General features: G+C 49.3%; 1 protein-coding gene across 2 annotated transcripts in view; it reads left to right on the forward strand.

Moving 5' to 3' along the window:
• Positions 1-25,012, forward strand: part of PTPN9 (protein tyrosine phosphatase non-receptor type 9) — a 53,262-nt gene that overhangs the window by 23,172 nt on the left and 5,078 nt on the right. For both annotated transcript variants that reach the window (XM_044979539.1, XM_044979540.1), the window contains 9 exons: positions 1,508-1,651; positions 6,221-6,310; positions 7,263-7,387; positions 12,613-12,718; positions 14,589-14,699; positions 16,919-17,247; positions 18,077-18,170; positions 20,423-20,492; positions 24,883-24,961. In XM_044979539.1, coding sequence (XP_044835474.1) covers positions 1,508-1,651; positions 6,221-6,310; positions 7,263-7,387; positions 12,613-12,718; positions 14,589-14,699; positions 16,919-17,247; positions 18,077-18,170; positions 20,423-20,492; positions 24,883-24,961 — 1,148 coding nt within the window. The remainder of the gene's footprint in view (positions 1-1,507; positions 1,652-6,220; positions 6,311-7,262; positions 7,388-12,612; positions 12,719-14,588; positions 14,700-16,918; positions 17,248-18,076; positions 18,171-20,422; positions 20,493-24,882; positions 24,962-25,012) is intronic.

The following is a 25,012-nucleotide window of genomic DNA, read 5'->3' on the forward strand; positions in this document are numbered from 1 at the left end:
CTCCTCCTTCCTTGGCCTGTGCTCCATCCCTCCCTGGTACCCTTCTTCCATCCCAAACTCTGCTACTCTGACTGAACCCCCCTTCTCCTTGTCTCTCTGCATTGGCTTCACCTCTTCTTCCATGCTAAGTGTCCTCTCCTGGCTTCCAGGGCTCGCCAAGCCACAGGGAGGGGAGGAGTTTTGGAATCACCTGCTATCTGTGCTGTGCCCGAGCTCCTCTCCAACTGTTCTGTTTGTCTTCTCTCCCTGCCAGATCACACCAAGTTCTCTCTCATAAACCTTTGCCTATTCCACAGTCCACTAGCACATCCCTTGCTGGGTGTATTCCATCATGGATTGTACCTGCTTTTGTAGGGGTTTACAAGTTTGGCATTTACTGTATGGAAATGCATGTACTTACTGTGCTGCATAAATAACTAATGTGGGACAAAGACCCAGCCTGAGTCACACAAAGAGGACTAGTATCTAAGGATGCTTTTGCCTGATATGGAATAAATTTAATAGATTGATTGATAGATTTCAAGGCCGGAAAAGACCATTATGATCACCTAGGCTGACCTGCATATCACAGGCCATGGAATTTCACCCATATTCACTGTAACTGATCTACAACCTCGTTATCCCAGTCAGTACTGTTGATGTAAATAACTCAGGGAAATAGCGAGAGAGCACGAGATTGGTGTTGGAAGTAGACGAATCTGGGACTAAAGTGAGGGATGTGTCTCTAGTGAGGCATAGCTGAGACAGTAAAAGGCCAGGACTTTGGTCAGGTGAAGGCTGGTGGGATTCCAGTATACCTGGTATCCGGAGGTGGTACAGTTTGTTCTCAGCAGGTATCCAGCAGTGCGGAGGCTAGGAGCTCTATCTCCCATCCTCTGGATTGCCAGCTTTCGGGGTTTCCAAAAGCACTGAGTGGCTTTCCAGATTCAGCCTCTGAGGCTTGTCTCACTAACCACACGTAGCTATGACCCAGCACTCTTATGGCTTCCTGGTGCCTTTCAAAGCCACCATGGAAAGCAATATGCAAACTCTGGAGGCCTGTGTTAAGTAGAAAAGTGACTTGCTGCTGTAGCTAACAATGCACCAATGAAAGATCCCTGTTCTTTTATTGCTTAATCAGCCAGAGCTCGTTTGTTCTCACTGCTCTCATTGGCTGCTGGGATTGATGAAAAGAGTGAGACTGCAATGATTGGTGCATCATACTGTACAGCTGCACTGCCAGCTATCCAATCATCCCATCTCTTTCTGCCGATTTGTGCAGGCTGCTTTGAGCTGGTGATTTGCATCTCCTTTGCTTCTCATTTCATTGTTTCTGCTTTACCATGTGTCACCTACTTATCTGATCCATCTAATGCTTTTAGATACACAGTTGGGTTAGAGTGAATTTCAGAATAGCTTTTGTACCAGATTATTTTCCATCCCTTGGTATTTAGTGTGTGCAAACACTGATGTGTCTATTCCCTCTTGCCTTACCATGCGTGTCTCTCTCTCTCTCTCTCTCAAATAGGCCACAAAGCAGTTCCTAGAGGAGATTAACAAGTGGACTGTGCAGTACAATGTGTCTCCGCTTTCCTGGAACGTAGCCGTCAAGTTCCTCATGGCTAGGAAGTTTGATGTCCTGCGAGCGATCGAGCTGTTCCATTCCTACAGAGTACGTGAGCCGGAGCTGTCTTGGTGAAGTGGGGAGCTGGAGTCAGGCTGGGCTTTTCTGTCCTGTTAAGTGATGTGATGCATTGCAAAAGCTGTTCTCGTTTCCAGGGGAACAGTTATGCCCTCAAACTGTTCGTTTGTTTTTTCTCAGATATTTTTTTTGCTTTGGTGAAAAACCTACAAGCGTATAAATCAGCCATGCAAAATCATTGTGAGTCGCCCGGGCACAAAATCAATTCAAACCACCCTCCCAGGATGATGATAGCAAAAAAACTAAACAATGTTTTAAACTTGCCCATCCCCCAAACTTGTTCCCTTTCAGATACTTCTCGTCTTCCACTGCTTGGTCACAGTTTTTACAGGAATGTGTCCTAGGAATTATTGAACTGGGTAGCTCTAGACCAGTGGTCCCCAGCGTGGTGCCCGTAGGCGCCATGGCGCCCGCCGGGGCATTTATGTGCGCCCACCTAGTGCCCAGCAGGGGAGAGAAGCCGGGGCCCCGCACCTGCCAGGGACAGAGAATTCTGGGGATGCAGGCACCGGCGTTCTCTGTCCCTAGCAGGCACGGGGCTGCGACTTCTCTCCATCTTCTCCGGGGCTGCGGGCACCGGTGTTCTCGGTCCCTGGCAGGCATGGATCCACGGCTTAAGCTGGAGAGAAGCCGGGGCCCCGCGCCTGCCAGGGACAGAGAACTCCGGGGCTGCAGGCTTCATTCTATGTTAAAGTAAGAATAATAAATATATTTGGACCAGCAGTTCAACAATGTTTTACTTTTTTTAAATAAATAAGATGAAAACTGTTTATGATATTTATTTTGTAAAAACTCCTTAATTTTTCTTACAGGTAGATAAAAAAGAGCAAATTCACATGGTGAGGTGAAAGAGTAATTGTTGAATAATTTAATTAATACCTTTTACATGTAAAATTACCCTTTTTATCTTATGGATTCATATATTATATAATATTAAATATGATGTTTTTCGTATTATTTAATGTACAAATACAAAATAAGCCTTGAAAAATTGTTGGCGCCCGCCACACTCTTCTGAAAACATGAATGCTACTGATCACAAAAAGGTTGGGGACTACTGCTCTAGACCATGCCAACATCCTGCCTTCTTCCCCATCCTTTTTGAGGAACAATATTGGATTCTGTAGAGCAGGGGTTCTCAAACTGGGGGTCGGGACCCCTCGGGGGGTTGCCAGGTGATTACATGGTGGATCACGAGCTGTCAGTCTCCACTCCAAACCCCGCTTTGCCTCCAGCATTTATAATGGTGTTAAATATATAAAAAAGTGTGTTTAATTTATAAGGGGGGTCGCACTCAGAGGCTTGCTATGTGAAAGGGGTCACCAGTACAAAAGTGTGAGACCCATTGCTGTAGAGGTTATTATCTGATGCTTATCACCATAGTACCCGAGTGCCTTCTGGTCCTGCACTGAACAACTTCACTATACATCTGTTCTAATCTGTTTAAGGCGACGCTGATAGCAGATATTCACAGTTCCCTTTTCCAAAGCAGCTATAGAACCAGTGCCAGAGCCTTACTGGGGCAAAGGTTTCTATTGCTGGTATTTTTATTCTGGATTAAAAAGGGGCCCTGTGTCCTCTATGCAGTCTATGAAACGTGAACAAACCTCACACTGAGAATCCCAGATGGCTTCTCTATGGATTCTCACACATACCCATAATCCTCTGCCCTGGGATCCGGCTAGTGAGTTAACCACACTCACAAACTCTTAGTGTGTCTGCCCCCCCTATATAAACCCAGGAACTACATCACAACCCCAGTCTGCTGCTTCTGTGCCACGGCACCCTGCTTCTTTCAGCAGCTGACGGGAGGCACAGGAGGTACCTTGGTTGTAAGCTGAGCATCTGTCCCTACTAGGATGTGGTAATACCTTTTGGGCAGGTAGCAGCTTCTGGTGCTTTCATCAAGTGCCCGGCAGTGTGGTAGCGCACATCACTCGTTGTGGCTTGCAGTGGTATCTGCATCAAGACAGTGGGGTGTAACTTTTTTCAGTGACGAGGGATTTTGGGGGGCCTGTTTTTGAGGCCTCAATTTGAGATCCCTTAAAGGGGCATGTACCTCAAGAGGCAGGTGCTCAGCGCTGTCTGCAAAGCAGGCCCCTTTTAGGTCTCTCAAGTGGGGCCTCCAAAATCCCTAGTCATTTTTGGAAATGTAGGCTCAGGGCTTGTCTACACTTGTTTACATCCAGAAGTGGTGATCAATGCATCGGCGGTTGATTTAGCGGGTCTAGTGAAGACCTACTAAGTCGATCGCCAATCGATCTCCCATGGACTCCTGTACTCCACCAGATGGAGAAGAGTAGGGGGAGTCAATGGGAGAGCGTCTCCCATCGACATCGTGTAGTGTGGACCCCGTAGTAAGTAGATCTAAGCTACTTTGATTTGAGTTACGCTGTTCATGTAACTTAAATTGCGTAGCTGAGATCGAATTTTCCCCTGTAGTAAAGACAAAGCCCTAGTTGTCTAGATATAAGTACATGTGAGACCTTTTGGAAATGTCGGTGCTGGCTCGTAAGACCTTGATCATACCAAGGGGTGATTGAGTCTCTCCGAGGTAATGTGTTCCCTTGGCTAAGGGTGAATGTAAACAGTCGGTTGGCAGCCCTGGCTGCTCTAGATGCCAGAAGAGTATTGGCTTGTTTGCAGGCGGTGAAGTTATAGGCTGGGGTCATTGAAGCACAGCAAGTTTAAGTGGTGCTCTCAAGGTTATAGAGCAAGTCCAAGGTGAAGCCGGGGAGAGAACTGACACCTAGTCCTGGCCACTCTAGCCACTAGACAACGCTTCCTTTGTATAATGAAAGATTAGCTGGCTCATGGTTCGTCCGGTAATTGCTGAAACCGGAACGGTATGATACTGAACACTCAAGTGCTACCCACACTCACCTGCAATCAGGTTTGGAGTGTCTCAGCAGTGACTCAAGCCAGCGCTCTTCCTCTTGCGGGACAGACCAAAGGCAGAACGTTTATGGTGCTGACAACAAACAATCCCCCAACTGCGCGACAAGCAAACAGGAAGGGATCCCAAAACACAATTTTCTCTGACCAATGGCTGCTGTGCTTGAGCACCCGATACTGAACAAAGGTGGCATTTAAACCACTTCTCCTTCTCTCACATGCCCTCTGGCTCATGTGCTAGAGTGAACCTGGGCTAGAAACCAAAACAAGGGCTTGGTCCTGCAGGATCTGAGTCCCTGGGAATTGAAGGCATGCCACATCCCCCAGGAGACACATCAGGTCAGAGCCAAAGGTGAGAGGGCACTGACGGCACTGGCCCCAGCCTTACAGAATACCACACACGTTCTATCACCTAGCCAGGGATTTTATTGTCATTAGTAACATCCTCAGCTTGTTCAAGGAGGGTCAGTAGATTTGGTGCCTGGGCTGGCAACTTTTCCTGTTAAATACACATACGTAGTGGAACCTCCTTTTAACGAACTCTGATGCAGTGACGCTCCACCAGCATGGTCCTGATTCAGAAAAATACTTAAGAACATGCCTGATGTTAAGTATGTGACTAGACCCATTGACGTCAATGGGACTAAGTTCGGCATGTGATTAAGTAGCTTGCTGAATCAGGGCATATGAGAGACAGAGGGCAGCCCTAGTGCCTTTCTCCAAGAACTTGTTTCCTATTTGGTGTCTTGGGTCAGGCTATCTGCCCACCAACCATGGCTGACAATGGCCTTCTGATAAGGCTTAAAGCGTGTTGCTACTCTGGAAGGTCACTGAAGAAAAGCCACCCTGGGGTTCCATGTTTCCTTTTTCTCAGTGGTCCCACATCAAATGTACTTGGTGGACAAGTAAAAAGATGTTTTCTCTATCCAGCAACCCTGCAAATCTGACTTGTGTTCTGGGAGTCAAGCCAGGTTCTTTCCATCTTGTGCATCACCACCAGTAGAAAAAAGCTGTGCAGGGCAAATTCTCCCTTGAGTTACGCCTGTCAGCTCCATTGCCTGCAGTTGGTCTGCCCGATGGAACTGCTTTGGGGTTAGAACTTAGTAACTGGGTCTGTCCATGCACAAGGAAGAACAGACTGCAGCTCGCTCTCCCAATGCTGGATTAGCTTTGCAGGACTAACGAGAAAAGAGCACTAAATGTGCCCAGATCTAGCTCTGATCAAGCACCCGGAGCAGGGGCTATTGAGTAAGAAAGTGCCATTTTATACAGACCCTTCTTAAAGTGGAACCTCAAATAGAAAACCACCTTGAGCTATGTGCAGCATCTGGACACACATGACAAGCTGGCTTGCCTCCCGTCCTCTCTCCCAGCCCCAGTCCTGAGCTAGCTGGCTAGATTTGGTGGCCCAGCTGGGGAATTGGTGGTTCTGGACAGCCTCAGGGATGTGAGAATGTGGCACAAGTTTTGTAGCCAGATCTGGAAATTTGTTTGGGTTAGATTTGCATGAGGCTTGGTCACTAAGCAGGTAGGTGATGATGGTGGCCATATACCGGTAATGATTCCCAGCTGAGCAGGAAATAGTAATGGCAGCTGATTGGAGTCTGCTTTCTGTGTGATTGTTGTGTGCCTCTGAACCCTTAGGAAACTCGGTTGAAGGAAGGAATTGTGAAGCTGAAACCTCACGAAGAACCTCTTCGCTCTGAGCTGCTCAGTGGGAAGTTCACCATCCTAGTAAGTGTAAGATCATGCCCTGGCCTTTCTCGCCAATGTGTCCGATTTGTGCAAGCGGAGCCGTCTCCACGTCCAAAGGGCCTGCAACCTTGAGAGACAGCTGGGCAGCACTGGGAAAAACTAAGTGTGCATGGGTCTTGGAAGGCAAAATACAAGGTGGTATTTTCACCATTATGTCTCATGAGATTGTAGCCCCAAGGCAGGGACTCAGGATTTTGGGGTGGTCCAGCTGGGATCCTTGAGGAAGTGGTGGCTGTGCTTATTCACCCACAACAGCTGTTTTTCCCCTCTTAGTCTCTTATTTCTCCTTCTCCCATTGGCTGCATCAGTGGACTGGTCCTACTTCCAAGCTGAGCATGATGGCAGTGTCTCAGAGACGTGGTTAGCTCATCACCGTCCTGAGCAGTGAGGGTCCTAAGGGAGCCCCTGGGCCAGTTCTCCTCCACAGCAGTGTTTGGCATTAGCTACTCCTTGGGCTTATCCCCTTCCCTTGGGTAATCTGGTTGGTTTGGGGAAAATGCCAGCTAAAGATGATCAGCTTTTGAGGGCTCCTCTGGTTCACTTTAAGGGTGCAGTAGACTATTGGGAGGCTCGTAGAACAGAGTGAGTAAGGAGATAGAATTGTCTTCTCCTCCATGGATGTAAGTCATGCTTTTCTTGTCCCCTGTGGATCAGAGCAGGAAATCTCACAAGTAATAAACAGTGGGAAAGAAGAAAATAGTCTCCCTAAAATAAACCAGTAAGTGGTCTGTGCAGGTCAGTTCTGTATGGGGTGTCCTGCACATGTCTGCTACATTCGTACTCACAGTTCTGCATCTCCAGTCTGCTGCAGCATGAAACCTCCATCATTACTATTTATTTGTAGTGCAGAGGCGCTGTCCCAAAGAGCTTTGTACCATCCATGTTCTGCCACCTGTCTGGTCTTTATGCTTTTCCCCTGATTACCTTCTAGAGTGCGCGGGACCCCTCCGGAGCCTCTATCGCCCTCTTCACTGCCAAGTTACATCATCCCAATAAAAGCGTCCAACATGTGGTGCTCCAGGCGCTGTTCTATCTGCTGGACAGAGCTGTGGAGAGGTGAGTACAGATGTGTGCGTCACGCAACTCCTGACTGCTCAGCTTGCTGTTCCTAGATGGGCTTTAATACCTGTAATATCCATTGCAATCTGGGCGGGATGGTTTTCCCTGTCCTGCTGAACTCCACAATCCAGGGTACCCGGCAGGAATTTGTAGCATGGATTTTTTGGAGAAATCTTGGCTTCCTTCCCCTCTGCAGCATTTCCAGCCTGTGTCTCTTGTTGTAGACAGATGTGAGTGCATGCAGGACTGGGCTTGGGGACCAAGGCATAGAGTTTTTTTTTTAAGCCCTGCTCCCTGAGTTCATGACTCTTCTAACCCACCAGATGTCTCTTTCAGCTCCCATGCTATTTGGGATAAGAGCCCAAACCTGAGTTGATTCATTTGAATGACCTTGGCCTATCTCCTACAATATAAAGGGTACTTGCATATTAGCTGATTTTCCAGGCCTACCGCAGAGCCTGCCTGTCTGAGCAGACACGGGTGGAGGCCCGCAGCACTCCAGGGTAGGATTTCTGTCTAGTGAGAAAGTGCAGTGGGGGTCTTAGGTTGTATTGGCCACATGATCGGTGATTACATGATGGATAAGTGCTGCTGCTTTGGCTGATTTTTCTTTTGTATCTCATTGTGGTGTCGATATGATGCCGCATGATGGAATTTCGTTTTTTTCAGTTTGCTTTCTTAAGAACTTACACACACAAAAAGAACATTATTAAGGTTGCAAAGTCCAGCACTCAAAAGAGGAAATGCCAGAATACGGGTACCCTGTGAAACTTTAATTTGGTCCCTTTGCACGGCTGCATTATGAAATGGGCATTGGTGTCGTGGTCACGTACTATTTTTTTCTACAGACCTTTGCCTCATTCAACGTACAGGCAACCATCAGTCTAGCATTTCCTATCTTTTGAGTGCTTGACTTTGCAACCTTAGCAATGTTCTCAAAATGCAGTTTGCATATATGTTATAACTACGTCTATTTAGGAGATTGCACTAACAGCTACACAAGCCCTTGATTAGGTTTTGAAGATGCCCCATCTGTGGTTTATGTCCTTCAATCTGCCTTTGAAGGGTCCGTAAAGAAGAGAAGTCAAGGGGCGTTTGGCTGAAATGCTGAGCAATATTAATTGAATCAGTGCTGTTAAAGCAGGGATTTGAAATCTCCAAGCTGTAATTGTGGTACGGCTGCCTCCAGGCAATATAAACTCTCCTACACGAGGTGCATTAATATGTTGAATTATAAGATTTTGGGACATCCAGCTGAATCCCAGCACTTGGTTGGTTGAATGTCCCTAACACTGCTATTTATTTATTTGTTTTCATCCAGCTTTCAAAATGAATTCTGTTCTTCAGAGCTGTGTGTGAGGGGCTCGGTCAGAAAGGCCAAAGGCCTGCGAAAGAACGGCTCACTGCACTGCAGTAAGCTTATGGAAAATCCCTAGGCCCAGCTGGCTTCCCTGAGAAATTTGCTAAAACTTGTAAAGATCTCACACCCCTGATGCTTTTGACTGTATTCGAGGAAGCCGTGGCCTCTTAATCCCTGGCTGAGTCATTTGGCTCTGGTATGCTTTAAAGAGCTAAGAACCATGGTCTCCCCTGAAGATTTTCGGGGAGGATTTTTGGTAGGGGGATGAGGCAGGATGTTATCTGGGCACCCACATTTGGAAGCAGGGAGTAGACTCGTTTTATATGTAACAATATCATTCTTTGGAGCAGCTAGTCTGCACAAAGGTTAATGTAATGAAACAGGGAGCATACTGTGAGACACATGACAGGCTGACCCACTTTCAGGGCTTTCATTTCCTGATGCAAAAGTGAAAGGAAATTCTCAGCTATTCACCCCTTCCCCACTCTGCTCGTCCCTGGGGGCTGCAGTGCCTAGGGCATGGATGATCGCTCTGCATTGGGAGAATTCTGATTCCGATAAGCTGCAGTGTCAGAACATAGTGGGAAAGGCTGAAACTAAAACTACTTTACCTCTGTATTGTCTTGCTTGTCAGGTGCTCCATATCATTGTTTCTCAAACCTTTTGGATACCAGGGACTAGGCTTGCTGCTTTCCTAAACTGTGTCAGGGAGATATCGAGGACTGGCCCGTTGAGAACCACTGCTCCATACGACATGAATGCATTTTGTTGGCATTTAAATACAAGGCTAGTTCGGAGTGTTACCATGCCTGATGCACCTTCAGCCCTAATACTCTACTGCATAAAGCTAAATTTTGAAAAGGAAATGTGTGCTTTGCTGTAGAGTGCATAGAGGAATATGCATTCATTATCCCAAGAGCTTATCTTCTCTTTTGGGCAGACATGCAGTTCAGACTTGTACCCTGGAGGACTGGGGATTGGAAAGTCCGATCTCCTAAGCAGTGCAAAGATTGCTTTTTGTTGGGGTTCCTCATGGATTCTCCTCAAGCATCACAAAAAAAATGCATCGTCCCTTTGATTATTATTGTTCATGACTTGCATTCCAGTGGCACCCAGGATGTGGTAGACACTGTCCAAACACACAGGATGACACAGACCTCACCCCAAAGAGTTTGTAATCTTTGGCCAGGTCTATGCTTGGGAGGCTTTGCTAATATAGCTATAGTAATATATTAGATTGGTAAAGAGCCAGGGCAGCTGCGACTTATACTGGCAAAACTTATCACACCCCTGACAGCAGAAGTCTGTAGTGTAGACATAGCCTCAAAACCTGACACTTCTACAAACGTGAACCCCAGTCCTGCAAATGGATCTGTATAGATGCAGAGGACTCCCAGCATGGATTCAATTGCAGGATCAGGGCTGCTGACTATAAATGGGCAGGTAGTTGGCCGCCTGTGAGTACATCTAGTCAGCTACCATTTGAGATTGTAAAACATGTGGGCTGACCTGGGGGGATGGCTCTGGGGTGCCAGTGAATTTGAAGTGCCATGCATACCTATGGCACTGCAGAAATAATCACCATCAGAATTTTCAGTGAGTGTAAATTGGGTCCTAGGCTGAGTGAAAGTGCTTGTAAGTTTCAAAAAAATAAATAAATCAGGAGTTACTGAAAAGAGCTCCGCTTGAAATACTTTGATTTCCATTTGCTGTGACTCTGAGTACTGGGGGAACAGATTGGATTGAGAAAGTACTTTAGTGAAGGTTTAAATTTCCTTTGGCTAAAAGCGTTACAAAGTTTAAATAGATCTCAGCTGGCAAAGCATTGGAATTACTGTTGATTTTCTTTTTGGCTGTTTTTTTTTCTCTATTGTAATTAAAGATAAATTCATTAAGATGCCTTTACACAGGCTGAAGGCAAGCAGACCATTGAACTCACGGTTTGAAGATGCTAGCAGAGCTCCAAAAAGGACTGGACACTACTATAGATAACGAGCATCCAGAGTTAATATTAGGAGGGTTAATGGTAACATTTCCAAAAGCCCCTGACTGACAAAAGAAAATCAGAGGGACTTAGCCCTCTAAATCAGTGAGGCCCTTTTGGAAACTTTGCCCTTAAGAGTTTTGGAAGGCAGCGTAACTCGCCATTATTTGTTATGTGTATTGCCAGAATATCTAGGATCCCTGGTCAGAGCCCAGGGCCCCACTGTACCAGGTGCTGTACAAACACATGACAAAGAGCCGGTCCCTCCCCTCATGTTTCAGGGCATAAACTAGTCTCTTATTAAAGAGGGGTAGGTAGAAATTTTCCCTTCAGGCAGGTTATACCATAACAAGAAACCTGGCAGTAGCTGGTGCTGGCTTGATCTAAACCGGCATTTTTTTGTTGTTGTTCTTATAACCACCCAGCAACACACACAATAATCCATATGGGGGAGGAGGGACAGATTAACTCAATGAGCCAGTAAATCAAAGCAGCAGAAAATCCCCTTCCTTTTCCATTCCATCGAGGAGCCCCGGCCTCTACCCTCCCCAGAAACCCTATAGAAAAGATGGCTTTTGTCTCCTGCTTAGCAGGCCAATGTTGCACATTCAGTTTAATTTCAGTTTTGAGCTAATTAAACACGTCCAACAATAAGCGAACGAAGCAATCAGAAATAAACATTTAAAAACCTCAAGAGGACACTGTAAACTCATCTTAATGTACCAAGTACTTAGCTATGCCAAATTCGCCAGTGCACCCTACTTCAGAAACATCCAGCGTGATCTCGGAGAGCCCCAGATAGAGGCGTTATGTCGCACCACAAGTAGATGCGTAACTGAAGCCATATCTGCCTATGTGCATCCTGATTCCCCATCTCTGTCTCATGCCTTGCAAAAATGAGAGAGAAGGGGTTACGTTGATCCCTGGTTTACAAACTCCCTGTTTTTCAGTTGAACAGGAATTTTGATTTCAGCATGAATGGAAAAAACAGGTTTTACCTGCTACAGATTTTCTTTTACACGCCGAAGCTAATGATTGTTTGAACCAAGAGGCAAGAAGCTGTTTGTACAGGGTGGTGCATGTGTTAATTACAAGCAAGGTGTAATTAACAAGCAGTGGGCACCTTGATCGGTTTCCTAGTGCACAAGCCAGCCCCAAGCTTTTCTAATCTGCCCAATGGATCACTTAATTGCACAACGTTTAGACAAGCGATTTTTTTGATGTGCACCTGGCACTTAGGGCATCAGTTCAGAAAATAACAGGCAATTTGTGGGCACAATTTGGCCCATTGCAGGTGGTATGTTTCTGTGCTATTTTACTGGCCAGATCCTGTTTAAAGCAACAGGGCCAGCTGCCCCATTCATTTGGACCTGGTGCTTCTGTAGTAGAAATGCTACATTGAAAGAGCCATTTCCAAACTGCTTACAGAGGAGAGGATTACACCACTTGATAGCCCAGCAGCCATCTTGTTTTTATTCTCTTAACTCTGAATGCTAGATTACAGTGTCTTGCCTGTAGTAAGGACCCGATACAACAAAACGCCGTAAGCATGTGGTTGAATCCTACGGACGTCAATATGAGTTCAGCAAGGAGTTTGCCAAATTGCCACCTACGCCGAGAATCGATAGTATAAATACCCCATTTGAGTTTCTGTGATTTTTCTGTTCCTGAACCTCAGTGGTGTCAATTAGCTGAGGGTCTGGCCTCTGTTGTTCAAAGTGAATATCCTGCTTAACTCTTATTGGAAAAAAATAAAAAATAAATAATAATTAAACAAGTTGTGGTACTGAAAAGAATCAGTGCTTTGTGCGTCTCTGTGCACCAGGATTCCACATCACCTGCAACAAGTGATTCTTTCTCTCTCCCCCATTTACCCAGCTTCGAAACGCAGAGAAACGGCCTGGTGTTCATCTACGACATGGCGGGCTCCCACTATACCAACTTCGAGCTGGACCTGAGCAAGAAAATCCTCAACCTGCTGAAGGTAAAGGAAAATAGGGGGTGGGATGGGGTAGGGTGGAGGAGAGCTGATGAGAACGGAGGCTTTCCCCGCTGCATCTTTCTGAGACTATGCAACCTATTGTAGGGGGTAGAAAGGATAGCACAGTGGATTGGGACTTGGGAGACCTAGATTCGATTCCTGACTTGGACACAAACTTCCTGTGTGAAATTGGACGAATCCTTTAATCCAGGGGTCCCCAACCCCCAGTCCGCGGCCCGGTACCGGTCCGCGGCCTCTTACAAACCGGGCCGCGAACCGACCCAGTGGACCTCCCGCAGGCGTGCCTGCGGGAGGTCTACCCGAGCCGTGGGACGAGCGCTCCCTCCGCAGTCATGCCTGCGGGAGGTCCGCTGCTCCCGGGGCTCCGGTGGACCTCCCGCAGGCATGACTGCGGACGGTTCGCTGGTCGCGCGGCTCAGCTGGACCGCCCGCAGGCACGCCTGCGGGAGGTCCACCGGCTCCGGTTGAGCTGCCGCAGGCATGCCTGCGGGCGGTCCAGCTGAGCCGCGCGACCAGCGAACCGTCCGCAGTCATGCCTGCGGCAGCTCAACCAGAGCCGGTGGACCTCCCGCAGTCTACCCGAGCCGCGGGACGAGCGCTCCCTCCGCAGGCATGACCGGTCCCTGGTCCTGAAAAGGTTGGGGACCCCTGCTTTAATCCATCCTGTGCCGCAGTTCTCCCTCTGTGATATGGGTACAATAGCGCTGTGCTACCTCACCAAGGTGTCATGGGGATAAAATCCATTTTAAAGACCGTGAAAAGGGCCCTATATGTACCTAGATAGAGACTGCAGAGTGAAGCAGCTCCCTCTGAACCCCGCTTTCCCTTAGACCCTGACAGTTCAGAACACATGGCTGTCTCCACTCTTCATGGTAGCAGGAGTCAAAGTGCTATAAAGGGAAAGGGTGAGAGTACTTGTGGGAAGTCACCATCTCTGCAGTGACTTCTTTCAAACACTAATATCTCTGCTTTACTTAGCTTGCTAGCCAAAGCTGCCTAGACCGAGAGGCAGTGCTGTCTAGTGGGTAGAGCACAAGACTCAAGATTTGCTTTCCAGTCCCAGCTCTGCAATCAGAGCTAGTCAACCTCAGTTTATCCATCTGTAAAATGGGGAGAACGGTAGTTCCCCATTTACCTCAAAGCGGATATTGTGAGGATCAGTTAGTTAATGACCATAAAATGTTTTGGACACGTAGGGCCTGATCTAAAACCCACTGGAATTGGTGGGAATCTTACCACTGACGGGAGTGGGCTTAGATCAGGCCCAGACAGCACTATATATTGTGAAGCATTTGCTATTAGAATGTATCTGCTTCATGGTGCAATGGCTGAGACTGGTCAATTAAAAAAGAACCAAGGTTTTTTGACTTGTTTGTTTTTAGTATCCTGACAATTACTGATTGCCCAAAGAAAACATAAGAGAAATAAGGAAGCATTGCACAAGGAAATTTTACCACAAGACTTTCCCTTTAAGCGCATAGATGATTAAACTGTACCCATAATGCATTTTATGTACATACAGAAAAGTGAAATAGTCCAAAACAAATTAACTCTTGAGCTTTAAGGAAAAAAAGATCCCAAAGTTCCAATTGTGTGTGAACACAGCTAGGCACGTATAACGTGCTCATCAGCATGGCCTCTGGGCTGCACTCCTGTAACTTCCTAAAGAGCAGACTCAAAGCAGCTTGTTCTTTCCTCCAGTTAAATTGCCTCTTGCTGTTGGGCCCTTTGGCAAATTTCTCTCCAGGCATGTGCTGTATCTTCCCCCTGCTGGCCGAGAGTGGGGAAGGCAGGAAAGAGAAGGCATGGGTTGAGGTTGAGGTTTTAAAATGCATCCGTGTGCCATCCACAGGGAGCCTTCCCGGCTCGTCTCAAAAAGGTGTTTATTGTGGGTGCCCCGATGTGGTTCCGAGTCCCCTACTCCATCATCAGCCTCCTGCTGAAAGAGAAGCTCCGAGAAAGGGTGAGTAAAACGTGGGCCAGGGCTGAGCAGGTGCTGGCACATGGCAAAAAGCCCCGAATCAGAGTCCTTGCCGTGGGGAAATTCTCCTTAAACAGGGTGTCACGCAGGGAGACTGTGAGGCAAAGCCTGATGTTGTGTGATAAATACGTGATCTCATAGCCTCTTGTGCAGTCCTTTTCATAGCAGTGACGGCAGCTGGATCTTTCTCCCAGTGTTGCTAAAGAAGCATGAGGCTAAGGGCTAAATGCACGAAGGGTGTAAACAGGAGCAGCTGCATTGAAGCCAGCAAGGTTGTGTCCATCACACACTCGGGGTTGACTTAGCCCTGAGCACTCAAAAACGGGCCCGACTGTTGAACTTGCAAGAATGTCAGCTCGCTTGTGTCTGCGTGTGTCCACACCAAAGTGCTTTTGTGTCTGTGCAAACGGTCACACCGTTACCCTGCTGGCACAGCTACGTGCTCTCTTGCAGCCAAAGCTTCCGAGGCTGCACTTGGCCGAGAATCTCCAGTTGGACTCTCTTGTTACTGTTAATGTGTATGATAACTGTGGCCGTTGGCCCTGGTCCCAGCCAGGGCCCCGTTGTGCTAGGCGCTACAGAAGCACAGAGGAAGAACTTTAAGCCAAAGCTGAGCCCTTTTGAAAATCCCACCCCTGATCTCGTCCTTTATTGTGCAGCTGCCAGTGTCCGCAACAATGGGGAAAGGTGGTAAATGATCACTGCTTAAAGGGGAAATTAAATGTGTTTTAACTTGTGTGGGAGGGTGTATGTAAAAAAAACAAACAAACCCACCATCTGATTTAGGTCCCAATGCAGCAAAGCACATAAATGTGCATAACTTTAAATAGATGAATAGTGCCATTGAAATCAGCATAACTACTCAACTGTACATGTTTTGCTGGTCTGGGGTCTACCAAAACTCGTAGGTAGCCTTTAATTTAAGGCCCAGTCCTGACTTTTGGGGCGAGGTTTAGGGCACTCAGCATATTGCAGATCATACTCTAACAGGCTAAATGAAAAGGGCTTTAATTTACAAAGTCCTTTGATCAGGCTTCTGGGCTTTTCCTGCAAAAGTGGATTGTATCACATCCACCTGCTGTCTGTCTTAGGTTTTCCCTTTTCACTTAGCACCACAGAAGCTACAGGTTGTAAAGCAAAGCAGGGGTTTGCATTCCTTCCAGCGGTTAGGGTGTTTATATTGTCATCAAAATGTAAGGAATGCAGCTTCCTGCTTTCGCTTCAAAGAAGGGGTTGAGGCACCACCATCTCACTCAGAAGCCTGACCTTGGGTATTGGCAAATAAAATTAATTTTTAAAACAATGCTTTCTTCACATTCCATTTCTAGGGCTGCCCCTGAGTTCTGTTAACCATCTAGGGTCTGAAACCATTTCTTCTTTCTTGGAAAATAAGGACAGTTTTTTAATTCCCTTTTAATCATCAACCAAAAGATCATATTCAGACCTTGAAACTGGGCAGCGTTTCTAAGTAAAGGAATTTAATCAGAGTGTACAGTCTTTCTACGGCCCCAGAGTGTGCCACGCTCTGTAGACCAAGTCCATGCCTTGAAGGGGTCCTCTTTCAGATAACTAGCAAAACGACCATCGTGTGAATATTTCTTAACCAAAGAGGATGTATAGCTGGCAACCTCATCGATATCCTTAAATAACTTCAGATGGAACCATGTCCTTGGAGTTTAATGCTCCGAGGTCCTATAATGGCCTTGCTTTGAATTGCACCTGCCCTCCCCACTCTGCCTGATTAGAGCCGGAGACTTAAATGAAAAGCATCCATCTGAACTGTGGACTTTTCCCCAGTAGTCACAAATCCAGCCTTGTAGTCGTGGAAAGGGAGCTGTTTCTATCCAGACGTTCACAGACCACATCTCTGTTCTGCTCCAGCAGATGAAAGGCAGATGCCCCCTACTGGAGTATGTCAGAACAGCTCCATTCACTGAAGAGAACAGATTTCTAAACAAGAGACTGGAGGGGAAAGGGAGCTACTCAGAGACCTTTTTGTGAAGAATTTTCCAGGCCTTGTAACGGCTTCAAGAGAGAAGTGGATCAGTCACTTCTTAGCCCCAGTCAAGCAGAATACATCCCATTCTAGGTGCCCACTGTCTCAAGCAAGTCCCCCCTTTCTCCTCCCATCACGTACAGGCGGGGTCAAGTCCATGCTCAATGTGCGTTTCACCCCATTCCATCTTGCTCTGTTCCCCCAGGTTCAGATGGTGAAGATGTCGGAGCTGAAGGAACACCTGCCCCGGGAATGTCTCCCCGAATACCTAGGGGGCTCCCTCAAGCTGGACCCTCTCAGCTGGAACTGCCGGTTCCTCCCCCAGCAGAATGGCCACCCAGACCCGTTGGATGAGCTGATCCTGGTACCGCTGGTTTCCCCACGAGATAACGGCTCAGTGCATGTTCCAGGACCAAAGTGCATGACTGTCCATCAACTGAAGGACCATGTGAACCGAAAGCAGAAGAGGGGAATCTATGAGGAGTACGAGGACATCCGGCGCAGGAGTCCTGCGGGGACCTTCATCTGCTCCCTGTAAGTATGCTAGGAAAGCCGTTAGGCGCAGTGATAGCAGTGTTGGTGTCAGAGGGACAGATCACCAATGGGTCTGCAAAATCAGAACCACAGCTGGGCTTGCTTGAAACAATCCATCTCTTTCAATGGGGAAGCTGCTTCCATTCTCTTCATCCCAGGCTGGCTAGTCCATGCAGCAGCAGCGGGTCTGACCTGAGTCTCCTTCCTCGCATGGCAGGCTCTGCAGCAGGAGCTGGAGGACAAAGAGATGGTTTAGAAATCATCAATAAGGTTAAAAAAGGGACTCCTAAGACCAGGACGTGTTTACGGTGCACGTGTCCACGTCTTATTGGCCTTGCACGGGAAGAGCAACCTGGTTCTGCTGTGCACCTCTGCACACACAGTGCCACCAAACCAGCCCCTTCCTCTGTGGCTGGGCAAAGCAGCGGCCGGAAGGAGGCAGTGCCTCCAGCTGAGAAGGTTGCAGTTCAGCTGCAGGTACCGGTCAGGTGCATTGGGACGGGTGATCCTTTGCTCTAGCTGCCCGGAAAGGTTCAGCCTGGTTTATTATTGGGTTTCTGACTTACCAATGCCGTCCCAGAGCAGGTGGGAGAACAAAGCAACCCTCCTAACATCACGGCCCAACTTACCAGAGACGCGAACTGGGTGTCAGTTTGACCATAACAGTCTGCTAGCCGGGCCTTTCCCTAGACAAGGAAAGCCCTGGGTCTGATTGACGGCAGAGCCCAAACCCGGGCACCAGGCACATGGTGTGACTAGAACAGAGTCTGTCACTTCTTCCCATCCGCTCTCTCTTCCTCACTTGTCCTGCCTGTTCTGTGCCCCACAGGGCTCCGTATAACCAGGAGAAGAACCGATATGGGGACGTGCCGTGCCTGGACCAAACTCGAGTGAAGCTGACCAAGCAGTACAGCCGCTCCGAGGTAAGCAGGCAGAGGCCGTTTTCCCTGGGGCGCTGATTCTTCGCCATCCGGATGGCCCCTCCTCCTCATTCTTGGGGTGGCAGTCGCATGCTGGACATGCCTGTGTGCTAGGGTGAGTGATTTGCCAGCTGGAGCAGTGTGAGAGCAGTGCCTGGCCTGATGTTCTGAAAGCACCACATAAGACTGAGCGTGGGTTTATTTTGGCTGGGGACTCCTGTCTCCAGCCCAGAGACCCAGCCCACCACCTGCTCCAGGCTTTCATATGTGCCAGCTCCTTCACAGCAGGGTCTCTCCTGGGGCAGCCAGCCCTGAGAGAGCAGAGGCTCTGGAGGGTGGGACCCTGAGGCACTTTGAGGCCAGGTCCCCAGGAAAGGCTGGCAAGTCTCTCCCCTCTCGCCGCTCCCTCCCACCTCTGAGGAACATTCTCAGGTCCTGCCTTACGCTCCTCGCCAGGTCCCTCCGTCTCCTACGCTGTGCATTCAGGACACAGGCAAACCCGCAGGCCGGTGTGGCTGGCGGGAAAAGACCTCCCTCGGAGTCGGGGGACACCTCTACGCACTCTGCTAGCCTGTGGTGCCTCGAATCAGTCTCAAACCCACATCTCCCACCTGGTCGTGTATTGCCCTGCGCTTAAACAACAGCACGGGCCCTCCTCGTCCCTGTGTTGGAAACACCAGCACCGGTTACAGCAGTAGTGGAGCATTCTCCTGGACAGAGCCATGTACCTAGCAGTGCTGGGCAAGGGGAACCCTGTGCGGCCCTGGCTGTGCTGGGGTGACCAGAAAGGGGCACCCCATGTCCCACCCTGCTTTAACACTCAGAAGAGCACAGCTCTTTAACATTAAGGGCTGGATCTTCAGCTGGAATAAATCTGCCTAGCTCCATTGCCTTCAGTGAGCTTACACTGATTTACACCTGCTGAGCATCTGGCTCTAAGTATTAGCTTCTCCTCTGAAAGCGAGATGGGAACTCATTCGCCGGGTGTGACGTCGAGCCCCGACAGCCAGCCAGCATCTCGCGCTACGGCCCCTGCTAGCTGGAAGCTCCCAAATGCCAGTTTCAATCCTCTGTTGTCGCTCTCAGTGCACGTGCTCCCTGGCAAGAAATGCCTCCTGCCAGTGTGAACGTGACGAGCATGGAGCCAAGCACAGTGCGCCAGGCTGACTGCTCAAGGGACAGCAATGTGGTGCTCATTTAACAAAAATAGCTCAGCCTGGAGAGCTCGGAACCCGAATGTAGCACACGGGGAGGCTTTGGCGTAACTGCGGCTGAGTGAGCATGCAGGCGAAAATAGCAGGAGTGAGCCCCTGCCTCGTTCATCTGCCCAGGCTGGAGTCTGGGGGCGCCTCTCCTAGAATGGTCAATTATGACATTAACCCCTAAATCCCTGAGGGAGGCAGCTCTGGCCACCGCTTTGAGGTGTGTGTCAAGTTTTCAGTTGCCCCAGGAGAGAGGAACACGGAACCCTGAGGGCCCCAACTTGGGTCCTTGCAGAGAAAGGGATCTTTGTTCCTTTAAGCTTCCTGCATGTCTGTGCTTTCTACGGGAGGAAGGGAGTGAAGAGAGCCTGTCTCTGCGCCCCTGGGCAGCATGGAGCAAGGCATCGTGGGAGGTTATTTGGGAGCTCTGATTTGAATCCAGTCAAGCTTCACAGTTTCTCTTCCCTGCAGAATTCGTTACTTTAAGATGCCTCCAGGTGATCAGAAGGGCTGGAGTTTCACTCTATCACATTTCACTCCCGTCCCCTGCTTTTAGATGCTGTTTGATCTCTGCGGGCATTTGGGCTCCCCTCTTTCCCTGCCATCCTTCCCCCCGGTTATTTGTCAGGGGTATTTGGAAATAGCAATAGCCTAAGCTCCACCCAGCCTGGTGGGAGCAGGTTGCAGGTCCCATGGCACCGGTGCCCCAAGTGTAACTGGCCTGAGGGGTGTTAGCGTAGTTGCTGTAAGCAGCATCATGGCTGTGCAATGGACAGGTTTTGTTTTAAAATAGGCCAGTGTTTTAAAACTGATGCAAGCCTGAGCTCTGTCCCAGCACGAAAGCTGGCTTGCAGGAGATGCCCCAGGTGAGGTTCAGGAATCTGGTAATGCATGGGGCCCAGTCCTTTTCTGTCTATCCCAACCTGTGTACATCAGACTTGTTCTGTGGCTCAGCTGACTAACCGCTTTCCCCTGCCCTTGGGCATTCTTCCTCCCGCATGTTGTGGTGTTACGCTCCGCAGGGTAATGGTTTATGTACCTTTCTTTCTCCAGCTGACAGACTACATCAATGCCAGCTTCATGGATGGCTATAAGCAAAGGAATGCTTACATTGGTACTCAAGGTAAGCTCATACTCTGCTTAGAATGGGGTCAGTCCGCCATGACGCTGGGCCCACCGGTAGGCGGTGTCGGGGCAGGGAGCTGGCATGGCACTGTTCATATGCTGTTGACGTGGCTGGCGGGGGAGTCTCGGCACTGATCCAGTCTGTGCTGGTAAGAGTCCTGTAAAGAGTGATTCTTGCCTCTGGAGGGTCTGGAAAGTGGCTGGGAGGAGCAGGTGGAGCTGCGGGGTCGGAAGCATCCCTAGAGCATGGCGGCTTGTGGGAGGGGCTCACTCAAAGGGTGGGGAGGGGAGATGTACAGCGAGGGCTTGATCCAAAGCCCATTGGAGTTCATGGAAAGACTCTCATTGATTTCAGTGGGATATTCATCAGCTGTGTGCAGGACAAGTCTGGGAAGTGAAGCAATAGTTTAGAGAAGTCACTTCACTTCTTCTCTGGGCTGGTTTGTTCCCCTTCTGGACGGTGGAATGCTTATTTCTCGGGCCCTACAAAATTCACGGTCCATAATTTCACAGTCACAGGATTTAAAAAATGATACATTTCATGATTTCAGCTATTTAAATCTGGAATTTCATGGTGCTGTAATTGTAGGGTTCCTGACCCAAAAAGAATGTTGGGGGGGGGAAGGGGGGGAAAACGGGGGGGGGGAGGAGGGTTTGCAAGCTTATTGTAGGGAGGGTTGCGATACTGCTTCCCTTACTTCTGTGCTGCCGCTGGTGGCAGCGCTGCCTTCAGCGCTGAGCGGCTGGAGAGTGGCGGCTGCTGGCCGGGAGCCTCGCTCTGAAGGCAGCAGCGCAGAAGTGAGGGTGGCATGGTATGGTATTGCCACCCTTACTTCTGTTCTGCTGCTGGCAGGGCGCTGCCTTCAGAGCTCAGCACCTGGCCCACAGCTGCTGCTCTCTGACCACCCGGTTCTGAAGGCAGCGCAGAAATAAGGGTAGCAATACCATGACCCCCTGAAATAACCTTGTGACCCCCCCAACTCCCTTTTGTGCCAGGACCCCCAATTTGAGAAAATCTGGTCTCCCCCCATGAAATCTGGTCTTTTCTGTGCTTTTACCCTACACTATACAGATTTCACGGGGGGAGACCAGATTTCACAGTCCGTGATGCATTTTTCATGGCTGTGAATTTGGTAGGGCCCTACTTATTTCCCTCATAGCTGGATGCTGTGAGGGTTAGTTAATGTACAGAGAGCTCTGGGTAAAGCTAAAGTGCTGCAGAACTGCTTCCTGCAGAGTGGAGGAGCAGCAGTGGCCGGGGACACCAGACATCCCTCCCTGCAGGCTGGCACAAAGGCCAGAGGGCTGGGGAAGAAGCTAAGCCAATGCCCATTGAGAAGGGAGAGCAGGGATTGTGAGGGGTCGGGGAGTGAGGAGTTTGGCAGAGGGGGGGTGTGACCACAGGCGATCCGAAGGCACAAATGCAGCATGTGTGGATGTACCCGAGCTAGCTAGCATGCTAAAAACAGCAGGGTAGCTGCAGCTGCATAGGCTGGCCACCTGAGCAGATACTGAGGGTCCCAGGCGGGATTGTACTCAAGCAGCTAGCCTGTGCCACTGCCGCTTCACTGCTATTGTTAGCGAGCTAGCCGCATCCAAGGTAGCGCGGGCACGGCTGCGCGTGCTGCAGCTGTGCCTCCCACTCGCAGCGCAGACATACCGTTTGAGGCTGATATTTCAAAGGTGCTGACACCCATTCAAGTCCATGGGAAAATCAGGCCAAGTATCCGTAGGCCCTGCTGGCAGGGAATGGAGTCTTACTTGAAACATAGCTTCCCTCTCCCCTCAGCCGTATGAGCATACGGCAGCCAACGGTCTCACCCACTACTGTGTGTCTGTTTGGAAATGAGCGTCCTGGCTAAGGTAGATGCCCTCTCCCAGGAACAATCACAGCATCCATCTCTACGGCACTTGGCACCACATACGTTGGTTCCTTATGAATGTATCTGCCATGCGATAGAAGCATCCGTCTCACTGTGCTGGGGCTTGCAGAGCATCTGCCTGCATTTAAGGAATAATCCAAGGCCCCTTTTGCCAAAGCTAGTATAACTCTCATGTGCCCTGGGGTCTCAGGGAATGGAGCAGTCCTGGCAAATCATCTCGCAGGAACCTCCCGTTACTCCTTTGGGGAGCAGTTGAGCCATTGGTCAGGGCAGAGCAGGGATGGGACAGACTGATTGGTTGTATTTGATTTGTCTATGTCCAGCTATGTGGTCAAACTTTAAACAAACAAAAAAAACCTCCCAAATTATTTGCCACCAAAGTATGTATCAAATCACTCCAGTGCCGTTGCCTAGTTACAGAGCGCTCTCTCTCTCTCTCGTACCTACATCCCTGTTGCTCCCCAAAAAGTGTTTCAAGATGACCACATGGTCTTCTACAAGACAAACAAATCCCTGTCAATATTTCCAGCTGAATAGTGGCGTAGCAGCATAAAGCTCCCCTGTCAAATCGCTTTGACCTCAGTGTGCATGTGGCAGCAGAGATGCTGTCTGTTGTGGAGCAGCCCCTCCCCCGCCTTCCCGGACTCCCCTACTTTGCAGCAGGCCATGGCTTGACAGATGACTCTGCCTCAGTTTCCCCTTTCAGAGTCCCTCGAAACAATCCAAACGCTCTGGTGGGATTAATTTATTACAAAAGTCCCATGTACATGCATCATAACAAGTCCCACAACCATAGTCCAGAATTTCCCAGTATGGTCCAGACAGTACATGCAATATACAGCCCCGGCATCTCTTGCCACACCCTGGCTCTCCAGCGCAGCCTTGGTGTCCCTCCCCATGCCCTGGATCTCCAGTGCAGCCCTCTCCTGTCCTTGTAGCAAGCCAGCCTCCCCAGCCCCTCCAGCTGGAGTGCAACCCCTCTGTTGCCAGCTTCCCCACAGCCTCTCTCCTGGGAGCATCCCTCACTACCACAGGCCCTCTCATGGTTCCTCTGGGTCCAGCTCTCCAATCCTGGAGCTGTCCGCAGGTAAGGTCCTCTGCTGCTCTTCCTGCCTTCAGCCTTCTCTGGCCCTTAGCCATCTTGCTGCTCTTCAGCCTTCTCCCAAACTTACAGTCTCCTAGGCCTTGTCTGCACTGTGACATTGTCGACAAAACTTTTGTCTTTCACAGGTACTTAAAAAGGCCACCCCACAAAAGACAAAAGTTTTGCAGATGCAAAGTGGCAGTGTGAACGCGGCTTTGTCGGCAGGCGCGCTCTCCTGCCGACAAAGCTAATGCTGCTCGCTCGTGTGGCTGGAAGTATTTTATCAGCAAAAATGCTGACAAAATACCGACAGAGAGCGTTCACACACACTGACTTTTAGCGACAAGGCTGTGTTGACAGTCACACAGCCTTGTCGCTAAAAGCTGCATAGTGTAGACAGGCCCCTAGCCAATTCCTCCCTCTTCCCAGGGAGTGCCTGCAGAGAGTGTTCAGCAGTTGTCTCTAGAGATCCCCTCCAGTCTCCTGGCCTTTCCTGACTGACTCACTGGGTCTCTCCCTGATCTTTTCTAGCCTCCAGGTGCTGCCCCACCCTCTTAATTGGCCAACTGGGAGTACTGCTCTGTCACAGGGGCCCTGGACCTGCCTCATTTACACGGGCCAGCCCATCCCTGACCCAGCATTCTGCCACAGAAGGCTCAGCTGTTGTTTTGTTAACACCTTTCTCAACTTTTACACAAAACCACCACGGGGCCCACAGCAAATTCACAACCTTTCCTCCAGCCCTGCCCAAAAGCTTTTCACATCACCACGTTGCTCTTCACAAACCTCCCCAGGGCTGGTGGCATGCAGTTGAGATATGGCCAGCAGCTAAGCAGGGCCAGAAAAATGGGGTGCAAATCTGTGGCAGACATAGCCAGCTAGAAATTTGTCGGCCATTTTAAGCACCTGGCCTGTATCGTGTTTGGTCTGCGGGAGGAATGGGTGTAGTGTTTACAGTGGGTCGTCTCGCCTCAATTTCTTCCTACTCTAGCCACGTTCTCCAGCCATGTGTGCTGGCTCTGGTACCAGTGACAGCAACTGTAATGTGGCTGGGAGGAGAAGGGAACTAATACCAACCATTAATAATCACACAGCAGTGCTGGGCAGTGAAAAACAGGCGCTACCATATGTGCATTTACTAATGCTCTTAGAAGCTCCATGTAGCATCTCAGGGATCCACATGATTTTATGAGGCAGCCCTAGATGGTCTGTTGTCATTGCTAGGTGCTGATTTGCCATACACCCATGGTCCAGGTGCTACCCTCTTCTTGGGTTGTTCCTGAGGGAGTGGCCAGAGGGGATTGGCTGGAGCAATCCAGCGGGAGGTGTAATTTGTGTATCCTCATGTTCACTGGGATGCTGGATGAGAATGGATGTGTCCAACTCCTATGACCTTTCTCATATGTGGTCTGTCACGTCAGGACCTCTGGAAAACACGTATTGCGACTTCTGGCGCATGGTGTGGGAGCAAAACGTTCTGGTGATTGTCATGACAACCAGGTGAGTGTGTGTGCGCGGAGAGCAGAGACCCACTCAGCCTCTTGGATGAGA

This window comes from Mauremys mutica, chromosome 11 (assembly GCF_020497125.1).
Source record: "Mauremys mutica isolate MM-2020 ecotype Southern chromosome 11, ASM2049712v1, whole genome shotgun sequence".
In the NCBI taxonomy this organism is placed as follows: domain Eukaryota; kingdom Metazoa; phylum Chordata; order Testudines; family Geoemydidae; genus Mauremys; species Mauremys mutica.